The sequence below is a fragment of the Bubalus kerabau genome, chromosome 2 (assembly GCF_029407905.1).
Source record: "Bubalus kerabau isolate K-KA32 ecotype Philippines breed swamp buffalo chromosome 2, PCC_UOA_SB_1v2, whole genome shotgun sequence".
NCBI classification, from domain to species: Eukaryota; Metazoa; Chordata; class Mammalia; order Artiodactyla; family Bovidae; genus Bubalus; species Bubalus kerabau.
In genome coordinates, this window is record NC_073625.1 from 189346544 (window position 1) to 189361381 (window position 14838).

The 14838-nt window shown below is 55.0% G+C and overlaps 1 protein-coding gene across 2 annotated transcripts in view; it reads left to right on the forward strand.

Annotated features, from left to right (window-relative positions):
* PDE9A (phosphodiesterase 9A) overlaps positions 1 to 12250 on the forward strand; it is a 108544-nt gene extending 96294 nt beyond the window's left edge. The window contains exons 12-19 of one of the 2 annotated variants that reach the window (XM_055569745.1): positions 618 to 700; positions 1857 to 2013; positions 4849 to 4962; positions 6812 to 6916; positions 7597 to 7725; positions 9391 to 9486; positions 10919 to 10991; positions 12079 to 12250. In XM_055569745.1, the coding sequence (XP_055425720.1) occupies positions 618 to 700; positions 1857 to 2013; positions 4849 to 4962; positions 6812 to 6916; positions 7597 to 7725; positions 9391 to 9486; positions 10919 to 10991; positions 12079 to 12089 (768 nt within the window). In that variant the 3' untranslated portion in view covers positions 12090 to 12250. The other variant, XM_055569744.1, reaches the window with a different exon arrangement.
* Positions 12251 to 14838: the final 2588 nt, after the last annotated feature.

Below are 14838 nucleotides of genomic sequence, written 5' to 3' on the forward strand. Positions count from 1 at the left end.
GCTTAGGATGGGTCTGGGGGGCATCCCACCTAGAGGGGAGCTTAGGGTGGGTCTGGGGGGCATCCCTCCTGGTGGGGAAGTGGGGAGCTTAGGGCGAGTCTGGGGGGCATCCCTGCTGGTGGGGAGCTTAGGGCGGGTCTGAGGAGCATCCCTGCTGGTGGGGAGCTTAGGGAGGGTCTGGGGGGCATCACTCCTGGTGGGGAGCTTAGGGCGGGTCTGGGGGGCATCCCTGCTGGTGGGGAGCTTAGGGTGGGTCTGGGGTCATCCTGCCTGCAGGGAGCTTAGGGTGGGTCTGAGGGCATCCCACCTGGAGAGGAGCTTAGGATGGGTCTGGGGGGCATCCCACCTAGAGGGGAGCTTAGGGTGGGTCTGGGGGGCATCCCGCCTGTGGGGAGCTTAGGGTAGGTCTGGGGAACATCCCACCTGGAGGGGAGCTTGGGGCAGCAGCTCCTCCACCACCTGGGGAAACACCGCCCCTCCAGTTTGTCAATGAACAAGTGGGTGCCCACCCCCCACCCCAGGGAGAGGCAAGAGCTGGGGGAGCTTCATCCCCCTGTGTCATTGCCCCACCCCCTGCCAGCCCCCTCCTCACCCACCAAATCCTCTCTCTGATCCAGGAGAAGTTTTCGCAAATGGACATCCTAGTCCTGATGACTGCGGCCATCTGCCATGACTTGGATCATCCAGGCTACAACAACACGTATGTACATGGTCCTTTTCTCTTATCAAGGGCACTCTGGGTGTCAGAGTTGAGCTTTTCAGCTCAACCCCCTGCCAGTTCCCAGCGGGAGCTGTCAGCGAAGCACTCCTGAGCCCCCAGCTCCACCCCACCTCTGTAGGACGCAGCCTTCCCACCAAGGACTTTGTCCAGGGCCAGGCCTTCCCAGCAGGATCCCGGACCCCAGGGGGCTGCCTCAGCCCTTTGTGGTCCTGGCTGTAGGTCTGCATATACACGTCTACACTGCAGGCCTGGCAGCAGCAGAGCTCCCTGCCTCCTGCAGCAGGGAAGGACGTTCACACACCCATGGACCGGGAGGGGCGGACCCCCACCCAGTCTCTGGATCTCACTCCCCTAAGGGCAGTCTCACCAGCCTGCTTCCAGCAGGAATGAGACAGAACAAGGGCAGTGACAGCAAGAACAGGGGTATGGACACGAGGAGGCAGGGAGGGTCCAGGGCAGGCTGTGGGGCCAGGAAGATGGGCCAGGCTTTGCTGGAACATTGATCCACTCCTGCCTCGGGGCGAAGGCAGAGTTCCACCCCATGTCCCTGCCAGAGTCCAGGCCCAGTGCTGCTGGTTTGCGTTCATAGTGATACTTTGGTTGTTCTGTGGAGTTTGTGTATTTGTGTGGCGAATTTTACCATGTGGGCGATGATGCCCAACATGTCTGGGAAGCATGCTATTGCTACTCAGGACCAGAGTGGATTCCAGGATGTGGACGTCCATGCCCGGAGGAGGAGGTGTCCACCCCCTCAGTTCACACTCAGATGCTGTGCTGAGCACAAGACAGCCACGGGCCCGTGCCCACAACATCTAGCCTTCCTCGCATATCCTATAGTGTCTGCAGGGTGCCTTGGCAAAGGCCTGACCACCTTGAGGGCACCTCCTCAGGGAGGACCTGAGGTTCATTGGTGGTGTCCACCGTTAGGACTGTAACGACTTGGGAGTATCTAGTCAGAGGGGCAGCTGAGACCCCGGAGAGCCAGGAGAAGTAAGTTCCTGGCACAAGCAGAGTGGGGTCCCTCCAGCAGCCCCATCGCCTCCAGCCTCTAGACCAGCACGCGCGCCCCTGCACCACTACGTCCACTCGCATGTGAATGCAGGTACCCGAGGGTCCCTTTGCTGTCCAACCCCAGGTACCAGATCAACGCCCGCACGGAGCTGGCCGTCCGCTACAACGACATCTCGCCCCTGGAGAACCACCACTGTGCTGTGGCCTTCCAGATTCTCAACCAGCCCGAGTGCAACATCTTCTCCAACGTGTCGCCGGAGGGCTTCAAGCAAATCAGGCAGGTGCGTGGGGCGATGCCGCACCCACTGGGGAGTGGGGGTCCCTGGGGGACAGTGAGCCCCACCAGAGAAGAGACACCCTCTCTCCCTGTGCCTGAGGCTCCCAGGAGCTCCCAGTCTCCCACAAGGATCCTGGGGGGCCGGCCCTCCTTCCACGCCTTCTCCAAGGCCAGGTGACAATGCCCCAGGAAGAGGTGTGTGCTTGGCCTGCATGGGCAGTGTTCCATGGACCTTCAGGTCATGACTACCATTTAATTTAACCCTTTGAGATACGTCCTTTCTCATCTCGCAGCCCAGGAAACTGAGGCTGACACAGACAAGGTCACTCGCCCAAGGAAGCAGGTCCTGGACGGACACGTCTGGGACATCCAGCCCGGCAGAACCCCGACCACTGCCCCCTAGGCCCTGCTCTTGTCCCCCGCTGCCCCGTGACCAGCCAGCCTCACATCCCACTTCAGAGAAGAGACCTTTCTGCTCCTGGGGGAACATGGGGCGGGGGATGGGGGCGGCCACCTGTCCAGAGACAGAGGCTTGCAAGTCACCAAAGTCACACATACACCCCCTGCACACACACAGCAGGTCTCACTGAGCACAGCCCTGTGCCCCACCCTCTGGCATGTTCAGAGGAGGGACAATGTCAGAGCGATCCCGGAGGGGTGAGGTGGGTTGAATGATAGCCACCTCCAGCTAAAAAAATAGTCACGTCCACCTCCTGACCCCCCAGGAGCTGCGAATGTAACCTTATTTAGAATAAATCTTTGTAGCTATAATTAAACTAGGATCTTTAGAGGTTAGCTCAGATTATCCACATGGACCCTAAATCCAATGACAAGTGTCCGTATAAGAGACACACAGAGGAGAGACACAGAGGCCGTGTGACAGGAGAGGTGGAGACGAGAGTGGTGTGGACACAAACCGCGGAGCCGAGGGGCTGCCAGAAGCCAGAGGCAGGGAGTGGACAGTCCCCGGAGCCTCCAGAGGGGGCACCTTGGTTCCTAGACTTGTGGCCTCCAGAGTCATGAAGAGATGCCTTCCTGCTGCTCTGTCCCCTGCGTCTGGCACTTTGCACGGCAGCCCAGGGACTCGAACAGGTGGGAGCCACGTCCTCTGTGTGGGAGTCCACACAGTGTCTCAGTGGCCTGGCTTCCAGATGCACCTGATAAAGACACACTAGAGCCCAGGGCAGGACAAATGCCCTCCTCCTGGAGAACGGACAGCCTCGCCTTAGCAGACAGCTGCAGTCCTGTTCCCATCCTTTTGCTTCCAGGAAATCAGCGCTCAGCCAGGTCTTAACGGCAGGCCTTGCTGAGTCACCGATTCCTGGTGCAGTTATCACCAGGCTTTCTGGCCTCCCTTCCACGTGTATGGACCCACAGAAATGGCAGGCACCTGCTCTGTGTTGTTCTATTTGTTATAGAGTCTTTCTGTGGAGCAGGTAAGGGGGCGAGTCCTAAAGAAAGGGCCCTCCTGTGTGCCGCTCCTGATGACTGCCGGGTGAGGAGCCCCGCCAGGAACTCAGCGCAGAGCATCCAGGCAGCTGGCCCCCTCCCCTCATGTAAGGAGCAGTCAGAGCAGGAGGGGACACGCCCCCAGGGACGCGCCCTGCCTCCTGCTGCCCACACGGGGACACGCTGCTGCCTCTGCCCCGGACACCTAACTGACTTTAACGCTTTCTGGGGGTAAAATCCATTGTCCCAGTTTTCAATAATGTTTTGTTCTTGAATATCTTGAGGGATAACTCATCATGAGAGTAGATCCTTCACTAATAACAATTACATCCTTACCGAGAAATTGCACAATTCAGAAGGCCAGTGATGCCCCCTCCCCAAGTACATTTTTTTATCTGTACTGACTGGTTTGAGTTCTGTATTTGATGTTTCTGGTGGTGTTTTCTTAGAGAAGTAGAACATCATACCCGGCACAGAGGTGTTCCCTATAAATATTTGTGGGATGGGTGGACAAGTGGGTGAATGGATGGATGGACGGATAGCTAAGTGAATAAGTGAATGGATGGATGGATGAGTGAACAAGTGGGTGGATGTATGGAGAGATGGATGGACACTTGGATGGATGGAGGGATGGATGGATAGATAAGTGAATGGATGGATGGATGAGTGAACGAGTGGATGGTTGGATGGATGAGTGAACAAGTGGATGGATGGGTAGACAGATAAATTAATGGATGGATGAGTAGGTTGATGGATGGCCATGGTTTCAAATTACATTATGTCTACTAAACCAACATTTGGTTAACAAGATCATAAAATATTTGTATTAAAAACATTTCATTTTTGCTTACTAATTTGTTAATAGAAGAATGCTATTATTTATCATCAGACTTTGTTCCCAAGCAAGATATGCACATATAGTCACATACAGATTAGATAATAAGAAAAAAATACTCTTGGAAAATGGGTCATTGACCTCCAGCAACAAGATCTAGGAAGAACAAACCGTATATCTAGATTAGTGAACTGGCAGGAAACATTTGTCCTTGGCTAAAACCGGCTGGACTTCACAAGGAAACACGCTGAGCCTCTTCTCTGCAGCTGAATGCTCCTAGTGGGCCTGAGCTCGGAGCCTTCTCTGGGGACGCAGCCTGCATCAGGCACCCTTGGGCTCAAACCCCAGGCTTCCATTCGCCAGCTGTGACCTGGGCAAGCTCCTTAGCTTCTCCGAGTCTCCGTTTCTTTATAAAAACGAGGACAGTACCCGCCCCTGGCATTGGCATGAGGTCTGAATGAAGTGACGTGAGCAGAGGGCTCCGCATACAGTGGGTGCCCACTGAGTAATTATTGGGATCATGCCCCGTGTTAACTCTTGGCTTTCGCTTCTCAGGGAATGATCACGTTAATCTTGGCCACTGACATGGCGAGGCATGCGGAAATCATGGACTCTTTCAAAGAAAAAGTGGAGAATTTTGACTACAGCAACAAGGAACACATGACCCTTGTAAGTGGGCTTTTTTCCCTTCTCTGGGGGGCTGGTGGGCGAGCCCCACCCCGAAGCTCAGACTGGGAACCAAGAAACCAAAGGAAAATGCATACCCTCACCTGGAGTGAGGTATCAGTAACACCAATTTGCGAAGTCTCAGCGCTTAGCCGGGAAAGCCCCCCAACCCCCAGTAGGACCCTTTCTCCTGGTTAAAGGAATTCCTTTCCCATCCTTCCATCTCCTTTGGATTCTAATGTGATAAGTGGGCGAAGGCAGTTCCAAATGCAGAGGCCCGGCCAACGCAGGGGAATACCAGGCTTGGGAACAGAGGGCAGAATCCAGGGCTGCCCCGACGTTTGTGTGACTGTGCTCTCACAGGCCCACAACACCCCCTTCAACCAGCAGGGCTGTGGCTCCCACCCCTGCTTCCCCCGTGGTGTTCAGACCGTGGGGTGCTGATGAAACCCCCAGGTGGTGTTTCTGGGGGCTCCAAGTAGCCTTGGTCCTTTATGTCTCAGCATAGAATTCAACGAGAGGCAAAGGTATGGATAAGAGATTAGAACAAGATGTGTGTGAGGCTTACAAGTGGGTGGGTGGGAGGATGCCACACCCTGAGAACTTGGTGGGCTCAGTCCTATAGTCAAAGGAAACGTAGGGAGAGCAGAAAAGCCCACCTTCTTCCTCGTTCTTGAGTAGACATCACGCTTCCGTCATGAGCTCCTCCTCCACGTCAGGTGGGGTGCGGGGACTTTTCTTGTCCCTACGTGCTTAAGCCGGGACTGTCACGGCAGCACGGAAGAATGATCTCAGGTCACAGTACAACGAGGGTCTTGCACTCTGAGACGTCACCTTTCCATGAATTATTGTCTTTTACGTGTGCAGAGTGTGTCCAAGGAGGCATTACCTCACTGAGCTCACTGGGCAGGAGTGGGTCGCATGCCACTGTTGTTTGTGGTGGAGGGTATGTCCCCATGCTTCTATCATGTGGTTTTCTTGCTAAGCAAGCCTGCTTGGTTTTATGGTTAAGAAAACTCACTTCTTGAGTGATCATTAACTTACAGGGGTCTTGCGTATTTTTTTCTCTACATATAATCCGTTAGAGCGTGTGTGTGTGTGTGTGTGCACGCACATGCACGTGTTCAGTCATACCTGACCCTGCGACCCCCTGGACCGTAGCCTGCCAGACTCCTCTGTCCATGGGATTCTCCAGGCATACTGGAGTGGGTTGTCATTTCCTTCTCCGGGGGATCTTCCCGACCCAGTACTCAAACCCATGTCTCTTGCGTCTCTTGCATCTCTTGCATTGGCAGATGGATTCTTTAGCACTTGAGCCCCCTGGGAATTAACTGTTTAATCACACATTTTCCCTTTACTCTGTCCCTGTCACCGAGGCCGGTGGGCACGCTCCCTGCTGCTCTGTGAGGGTCCCCTTCGCCCTGTGTGTCTAACGCACTTCTTCAGCGCTCAGCAGGCCCACAGGGTTTCTTCTCATGACCGTTTAAACCTCTGCCTCCTGACAGCGCTGTCTGTCTATATTTTTTATGTATCGTCAACATCAAAGAGATACTTGTGAGCTTTGCAGTATGTGGTTCATAAGACAAAACGTCCATATGTTAAAGGGGCTTTCCTGCTACTCAGGCCCCTCCAGGAAAGAGTCTGATCCTTGGGGCTGTGGTGATGCCCTGTTCTCCTCCCCTTGCAGTGGGAAGTGTGCCCTTTTTGGGGGGAGGGGGCACAGCAAAGTTCAGTTCCTCTCCACCCGCACTGCCCACCCTCCTCCCTGCCGGCCTGTGATGGCAAGACCAGACCTAGAGCCCAGCGAGATACGTCCCATGCTGCACAGCTGAGTCCAGACCTCTTCTTTCAGCTGAAGATGATACTGATCAAATGCTGTGACATCTCTAACGAGGTCCGCCCCATGGAGGTGGCAGAACCATGGGTGGACTGTTTGTTGGAGGAATATTTCATGCAGGTAAGAGTGTCGCACAGGCCACGCCTCCTGGGGCTCTTTAGCCCCTTAACTGGGTTCCTGTGTGAAAAGTGACAGAGGCACCAAGGTGGCCAGTGTCAGTGCTTCTAGAAGCCTTCTCAGCAGGGGCACGCCAGAAACGCGTGGGGTTGTAATTTGAGACACACAAGACAGGGACGAGCAGGAAAAGCCGATGTCAAATTGTCACCATGTTAGCACCCCTGTTACCACTGATTAACTCCCCCCACCGAGTGGGGGCCCCTGGGTGCATGAGACCAAACAGTTATGGCTGGGGACACTCTGGGATAGGAAGCAAAGCCAGCCTAAGATGGAAAATGTCAGAAGGGACAATAAGCCTCTCGCTAGAGCAGCTTGATGAGCCTGGGGCCAGGATGAGGGGTCGCAGGGTGGAGGGTGCTGGTCTACAAGCTGCTCTGCTGCTGAGCAGCCAGCAGGGCCTGGAGCCGTCCTCCCTCCCCTGGACACGCCGTGCAGGCTCAGGGGGCCCCTGGTTGGCATTCACAGCGCCCTCATCTCCCACGTGGTCACTACCATCTGTGATGTGGGCAATTCTGCTAGCATGTTGGCTGTTTTTCTCTTCCTCTGAGAGCAGTGATCCTTGAAGCTCCCAGATTCCACGAGTGTTTCTTTCTTTAACATCATGTTCGGTACTTTCCCTGCAGAGTGACCGCGAGAAGTCAGAGGGCCTCCCCGTGGCCCCATTCATGGACCGGGACAAAGTGACCAAAGCCACAGCCCAGATTGGCTTCATCAAGTTCGTCCTGATCCCGATGTTTGAGACAGTGACCAAGGTGAATGACCACCTCCGCAAGCTGGTGACCCAGCAGGGAGAAATACAAGTGTGCATTCACATGGACACAGATACACTCACAGACATGCACTCACATGGACACACACAAAGGGACACACACAGACACATGACATACACTCACATGACACACACACACATACTCCCATGGACACACACTCCCACGGACACACACACACACAGCCTCATGGACACACTCACATCACACACACACTCCCATGGACACACACTCACACAGGCACATGGACACACACAGAGACACACACACACTCCCACAGACACACACTCCCACAGGTACATGGACACACACAGACACATACTCCCACGGACATACACTCACACAGATACACGGACACACTCACATGGACACACACTCAAATATACAGACATGTGCAGTAGCCGCCTACCTGACACTCACCCGAAGCCCACCACACCTAACACCCGCGTGTTCAAACAGACCACCCCCCACCCCTCCTGGCCTCCGTGCCCATCCCCCAGCCCAAGCAGTGACCCAGCCGCAGAACCACAGAGCCTCTCGCTGCCCCTTCCTGGGCCAGGCAGCCCTCCTGCACCGTGTCTCTGGAGCCACCCCAACCCCCCCACCCAGGGCACCAGCAGGGCCTTGTCAGCACCTCTCATCTCTGCCTACAGAAGAACTTTCTGACCTGCCCGCCCCCGTCTCCCCCACCCCCACAGCGATCACCACATTAATCCTCAATAAGGAGACAGTCTCTGCCTCTCTCCATGGCTCCCCACTGCCCCCAGCACAGGGCAAACCACCTGCCTTTTTGGGCCGTCGCCCATCCTCTTGGGCACTTCTGCCTTACCAGAGAGGCCCGTGGCTCCTGGTCCCACCTTCTTCAAGCCTCCAGCTCTGAGCCCAGCCTGCCTTGGCCTGGGCCCCCCTTGCTGTTCTCAGCAACCTTCCAGAACTACCTCAGCGCACCCTTTCTCAAGCCCCACAGCACTCTTACCCCACAGGCGGCAGGTGCCAGCCAGCAGTGGCGATGGTGGGCCTGCCCTCCTCCCTTGCAGGAGCAGGCTGGGGCTGGGGGCTGTGTGCACAGGGCCCCGGGGGGCAGGGAGGCAGGGGATGTGCCTCCCGGGACTGAGGAGGGGGCTCCTCAGAGGGAGAGGCAGCCCCCTCAGAGCTGAGTCTCAAAGACAAAGCATGCTCACCAGGTGGACCCGGGGCCGTGGGCACTGCAGGCAAGAGGCAGAGCCACAGGTGGGGCCAGGCCCCAGGGTGGTGCGGGCAGAGGGGGTCCCGGGCCACGTGCGGGGTCCCTTCACTCCCCCCACCCGTGGCTGCCCAGAGTCTGGGGGGTGAGGTTGGCGAGGTTGGCATTTGGGAGAAGAGAGTCCACGGAGGGATTTTGGGGTTCTGGGAGGCAGAAGGAGGGAGCGTTTTCTGCCAGTCCTCGTGGGAAGTGTGAGAGCTGGAAACAGCGGGACTCAGAACAGGCAGGTGGGTGCTCTGTCCCTGCAGGCTCCCAGGAGCCATTGAGCAGCCAGCCTCGCGCCTGGAGCACCTTGGATTCTGCCCCTGCCGTGACCCTGGACGGAATCATGTCTCCAGGGCGGCTGGTTTCCCACGATGCGCTTCCCGCGAGGATGACAGCCTGTTGACAGCCATCTTTTCTCTCAGCTCTTCCCCGTGGTTGAGGAGCTCATGCTGCAGCCGTTGTGGGAGTCCCGAGATCGCTACGAGGAGCTGAAGCAGATGGACGATGCCGTTAGGGAGGTGAGTCGCCTCTGTGAAGGCCTGGGGTCCACGGGCCCCACCCTGCCCGGCCACACCACCCAGGGGGCCTCCAACCAAGCGCATCTGTCCCACAGAGACACCAGGCCTGATGCAGAGGTGTTCTATCCTCAGGGAGCTCACAGCATGGGAGGCACAGAGCCTTGGGGGGAGTCTGTGCCCTGAGATCGTGGTCATCCAATGGGGTTCGAGGACATCGCTGCCTCTGCCACCTGCGTCCCCTTAGAGCGGGTTTCTGGCCCCATGCAGGTCCCTCCCCTCCTCCCAGGGCCGACTTTATTCAGAAGCAAGGCCATGGAAGAGACTCCCTGTCTCTGGAAAAGCCACCATCACACCCAACCATGGGACTCTGCTGGCACCTTGAGGAGGATCGAAAGACCCAATCTGGCTCTAGTTGGCAATTGGGGTTGGTCCTGTGTTTCAGGGAGGCTCAGAGCTGGGGTGGAGGCTTTCAGAGAAGCCGCGAGAGCTGGTCTGGCCCCAGCAGGACCCCAGAGGGTGCAGACCTGCTTCAGGGCCCCCTGCCACTTGGGACCCCTGGGACTTGCCCCTGTGATGTCCAGTCACTCAAGTGTGGCCTCCCCTCCATCCACCCTCCCTCCCCGTCTCTCTCGGGTGCCCAGTGCACCCCTGCTGTTGTGGGCTTGGTCCCCACTGGGCCTTGCCTGGCACCCCCCGCCCACACCCCAGGGTCCCCTCCCATGCCGTTTGTTCTTCGTACTCACTGCAGGCAGGGCCCCCACCCTGCCTTCCAGCCAGGAACTCCCACAGTGCCTTGCTGAGCCTCCGGTGGCTCTCCTCTCAACCTCCTTTGTGTACAATGCCAGATGCACCGTGGTGCTTTCGGGTTGATGGGCAATCCCGGCCGGCAACCGATTTCTCTAGTTGGATTTTCCTCCCAGGAAGTCACACAACCCCAAAAGCCTAAGAGCACATGATGCACAGAACAGTGTAAGAGGAGGCGTCCCCCAGCCACGCCTTCTGACAGGAGGGCTGACGGGCCTGGCCCCCCTGGTCCAACCTCAAGCCGTCACTGCAAAGACCTCAGTCTCCAGGCCCCAGGCTGGCTGCCCAGAAGGCCAGTAGGACCCTCCACGGCCCCTTCCTGCCCCCAGAAAGAGCTGACCCACGAAAGAGGTAACGGGGCCATGGACTCAGCATCCACCGTGGCCAGTTCTCTGGGGCTGCCCGTGCAGCCAGCGAGAGCTCACTGTCCAAGACCAAACAGAGGCCATGTGGTGAGGCTCCAACGGCCAGGAAGGTAGACCATGCAGAGCTGTGTCTGGGAAGTGCCCCCAGGGGCACGTCTCCTCACATGTCTTAGCACCTCCTGTCCCAGGAAGCTTTTGAGCAGACAGGCAGTCACTCACTCACTGTCCGTCACCTCCTGTGTGCTCTGTCCTGGTCATAACAGAAGGCTGAGAGCCTGACGTCTGGGAGCGCCACATCAAGAGAGAAAAGCAGAGACCTCGGGAGACAGAGCGAAGGTAACGCTGTTCTGAATGATGTCTCGGTTGTTGTTCAGTCACTCAGTTGTGTCCAGGTCTATGCGACCTCATGGGCTGCAGCGAACCTGGCTTCCCTGTCCTTTACTCTCTCCCAAAGCTTGCTCAAACTCATGTCCATTGAGTCGGTGAAGCCATCCAACCATCTCATCTTTTGTCATCCCCTTCTCCTCCTGCCTTCAGTCTTACCCAGCATCAGAGTCTTTTCCAATGAGTTGGCTCTTCACATCAGGTGGCCAGAGTATTGGAGCTTCAGCTTCAGCATCAGTCCTTCCCATGAATATTCAGGGTTGATTCCCTTTAGGATTGACTAGTTTTCAGACTGAAACGGGGACAGTGTGAAAAGCTGGGAAGGACGGAGGAAGGGAAGGAAGGGAAGAAATCTGTATGTACAAATGTTTTTAAATGGAACGTCTCTTCCTAGCATATAATTGTTACAATTAGGCTCTGAAAGAAGGGGTCATGCCTTAGTTAACAGAAAAAGATCGATGATTAGCATCAGTCAGTTCAGTCGCTCAGTCATGTCTGACTCTTTGCAAACCCGTGGACTGCAGCACGCCAGGCTTCCCTGTCCATCACCAACTCCTGGAGCTTGCTCAAACTCATGTCCATCAAGTCGGTGATGCCATCCAACCATCTCATCCTGATTAGCATAGGTACCACTTATAAGAGAAAACATTTTTCAAAGCTTCTCAGAAATAAAGTCTTTGCTTATGTCACTACAAGCACATCCTCTGCACTTGTGGATCCTGGCTATTCATTCAGTCCAGGCAGAAGGCAAACCAGTTCACTCAGTCTCCATGGGGTCTGGTCACACCACATGATTCCAGGCTTTGTTCATTACAAGCTGAGTGACACCCACAGGTGTCTCAACCTCTCTGAGCCACAGAGCCCCAATCTCTAAACTAGAAGTAATAATCCCATTCTTCTTGTTTTAGCTGTTCAACAAGCAGAGAATTCTGATACAGAAAAATCGCTCACTGTGTGTGATGCCATGAGATTTGTGGTGTTGCCAGAGCATTTTTGATCCCACCAACACAAACCAGCATCTCTTCCCTTTTCCAAGCAGACTGTGCCTGAAGAAAGCAGAGAGCTGCAGACTCCTGCTCTGGACCCAGCCGGCCGAGCTTCGCAGGATCATCCATGCAGGAAAAAGTGGTCCTGAGTGCCTGCCACCACGAGATCATTTTCTAAGAACCATTTTGTTCACTGATACAAAAAAAAAAAAAAAAACAGGACTTCACAAGCTGTACAGAATTTTTATTTTTAAACTGTCTTTTAAATAATATATTCTTATACAGAAATGGGTCTGAGCTTTTTTTTGGTGGAGCTGGGTATCCTGGGCTGCTTCAGGAATCTCCCCGGTGCCCACCTGAGACAAGAACACTGTGCTTTCCTCACCTGTGTGTCTTAGAGCGATGGCCTGAGTGACTTGCTGAGTGCCTCCATGTAATTCGGCATTAGATGTCAGCTCAGTGCCCAGAGCACTGGGGACATGCGTGTCCTCCTTGTGAGTTGCTAGGGGGACGTTGGTGGCTGTGCTCGGGGACACGGGACTGGAGGTGGCTTGGTCAGGCTGCAGGTGGTGTGAGCCAAGAAATCCATGTGGGACACAGAGAACCACAGGCTTGAGCCTGTTTCCAGGGGTGGGGATTCCACATCCAAATGAGCAGATAGGACAAGGAGCCTATTTACTCAGCACATTTCAAGATCCCTGTCTCAGGGAACGATGGGCCCCATCTCAGGTCCTCCTGCTGCTGCTTCTGTTTTAGGGACAAGCACTGAGGATGTTCTGGGTGGACTGGCGCCCACAAGGGGAGACCCAGCCCCATCTAGTTCACAGTCCAGACACCCCCTCCCCATGTGCATTTAGACCCCTCAGTTCTCCCCAGAGCTGTGGGTTCCATCTCTGTCCCCCTGATAACATCTGCTCTAAAAACTGACTTTAGGGGCCGTCGGCATAGTCTGAACTCTGGGGACATTTCATTTGTGTGTTGGTTCAGTTTCCTTGGAGCATCTGTTCCCTCTGGTGAACTCCAGAATATTACTTCTTTGAATAATTCATTTTGGGGCTGTGAAATGTTCCATCTCTTCTTGAGTTCAGTTCCGTACCAGAGAGGGACCTCGGGTTCCACATCTCTTCTTAGTTTTGTTTATCATTTTAATGTTGCTAAAGCCACTGCACAGCGCAGCTTAGGTTAAACTACAACCCAAACTCAGCAGGCGTTTAGTTAAGATGCCTTCGTCCTGCATGTCCTCCTGTGCCGGCATTTTACCATCTGCTGTCCCCATCGGTGAGGCCATGCTCTGAACAGCGCCTTCTGTCTGCTGCACGCGGAATACCTGCCTCACCAAACTCTGCCTCAGGCAAGCTTCCCACAGTGATTACTGAAGTTAACACTTGTGCACACACATACACATATGCATACGATCACACATAGGTCCACACACATGGCCACATAAGCACACACATACTTGCATACATATATACACGTGTCCACATATGGACACTGAGGCCCCATACACGTTTACGTATACATGCAACATACATACAATGCTTACATATACACTGAGCCCTGTACACACATGCTTACATATACACGTAGCATATATGCAACATGCATACACATGTTTACATATGCACTGAGGCCCCATACACATATGCTTACATATACATGCAACATACGCATGCTTACATATACACTGAGGCCTCATACATATGTGCTTACATATATGTGTAGCATATATACAACACACATATACATGCTTACACATCCATCCAATCACATGTATGATCCATGTGTACACACAAACATATGCATGTACAATCACACGTGCACACACATAATGCTCAGGTGTGCACTCTAAACATGATCACACATGCATACATGGACATGTGATCATACTTAGGCATGTGTCCACACACACACATGCATATACATAATCACAGATGTCCACAGACATATGTGGTCATACCTGTACATGTGTGTGTACACATGCACACATATACATTTATATACATACAATCGCATGTACACTTGTGTGTATACACACTCTAACACACCTCCTCTGCCTTACTGAGTGTAGGTTACACCAAGTCCTGGAACAGGGAAGTCAAGAAAGAAGAGGAGAGACTGTCCTGGCAGCGCCTGTGAGAGCCCAGGTGTTTGTGTCAACAGCCTGGCGTCCTTAATGGGATGCCTTAACGCGAGCCCCGACCCCCAGACCAGGGAGCCAGGCCGCACAGCAGAAGGCGAGTGGTGGGGGACACTGAACCATCGTCCTTGCCCTCCCCAGTCCCTGGAAAAATCGTCTTTCATGAAACCCATCCTGGTGCCAAGAGGGTTGGGGACCACTGCCTTAGAGCATCAGGGGCCCACTGGATGCTGTCCCCAGCCTTCTGCTTCGGAAGCGCTTCCACACTGCAGGGAGATCCTACCCCATGAGCTGAGCCATGGGATTGCTGAGGCCCCTTCCTGAGTCTCCTCTCACACGGAGACGTCCCCCTCCCTTTAAGTTGCAGAGAAGCTGCCAGCCAGCCCCCCACTGCACAGACCAGCCCCAGAGCCCGTGAGCCCTGTCCATCCAGGTCAGCCTGCACACCAGGACCCGGAAGGCCTCCTGCCCGGGGACACCCCACATGCTGGCCAAGAGACCACGTACCCAGTGCAGGCTGAGAGGAGGAGGTGGCCTCCCTCTGATCTCAGTGAAGGATGAAGCCAAGCCTCACAGGGAGCAGGTGGCAGAGACACAGCAGTGTCCTGACCTGCATGCAGCATGCTACAGCGAGACAACCGCCCCGTCCTGCTCCCCAGCCACAGCTCCACCA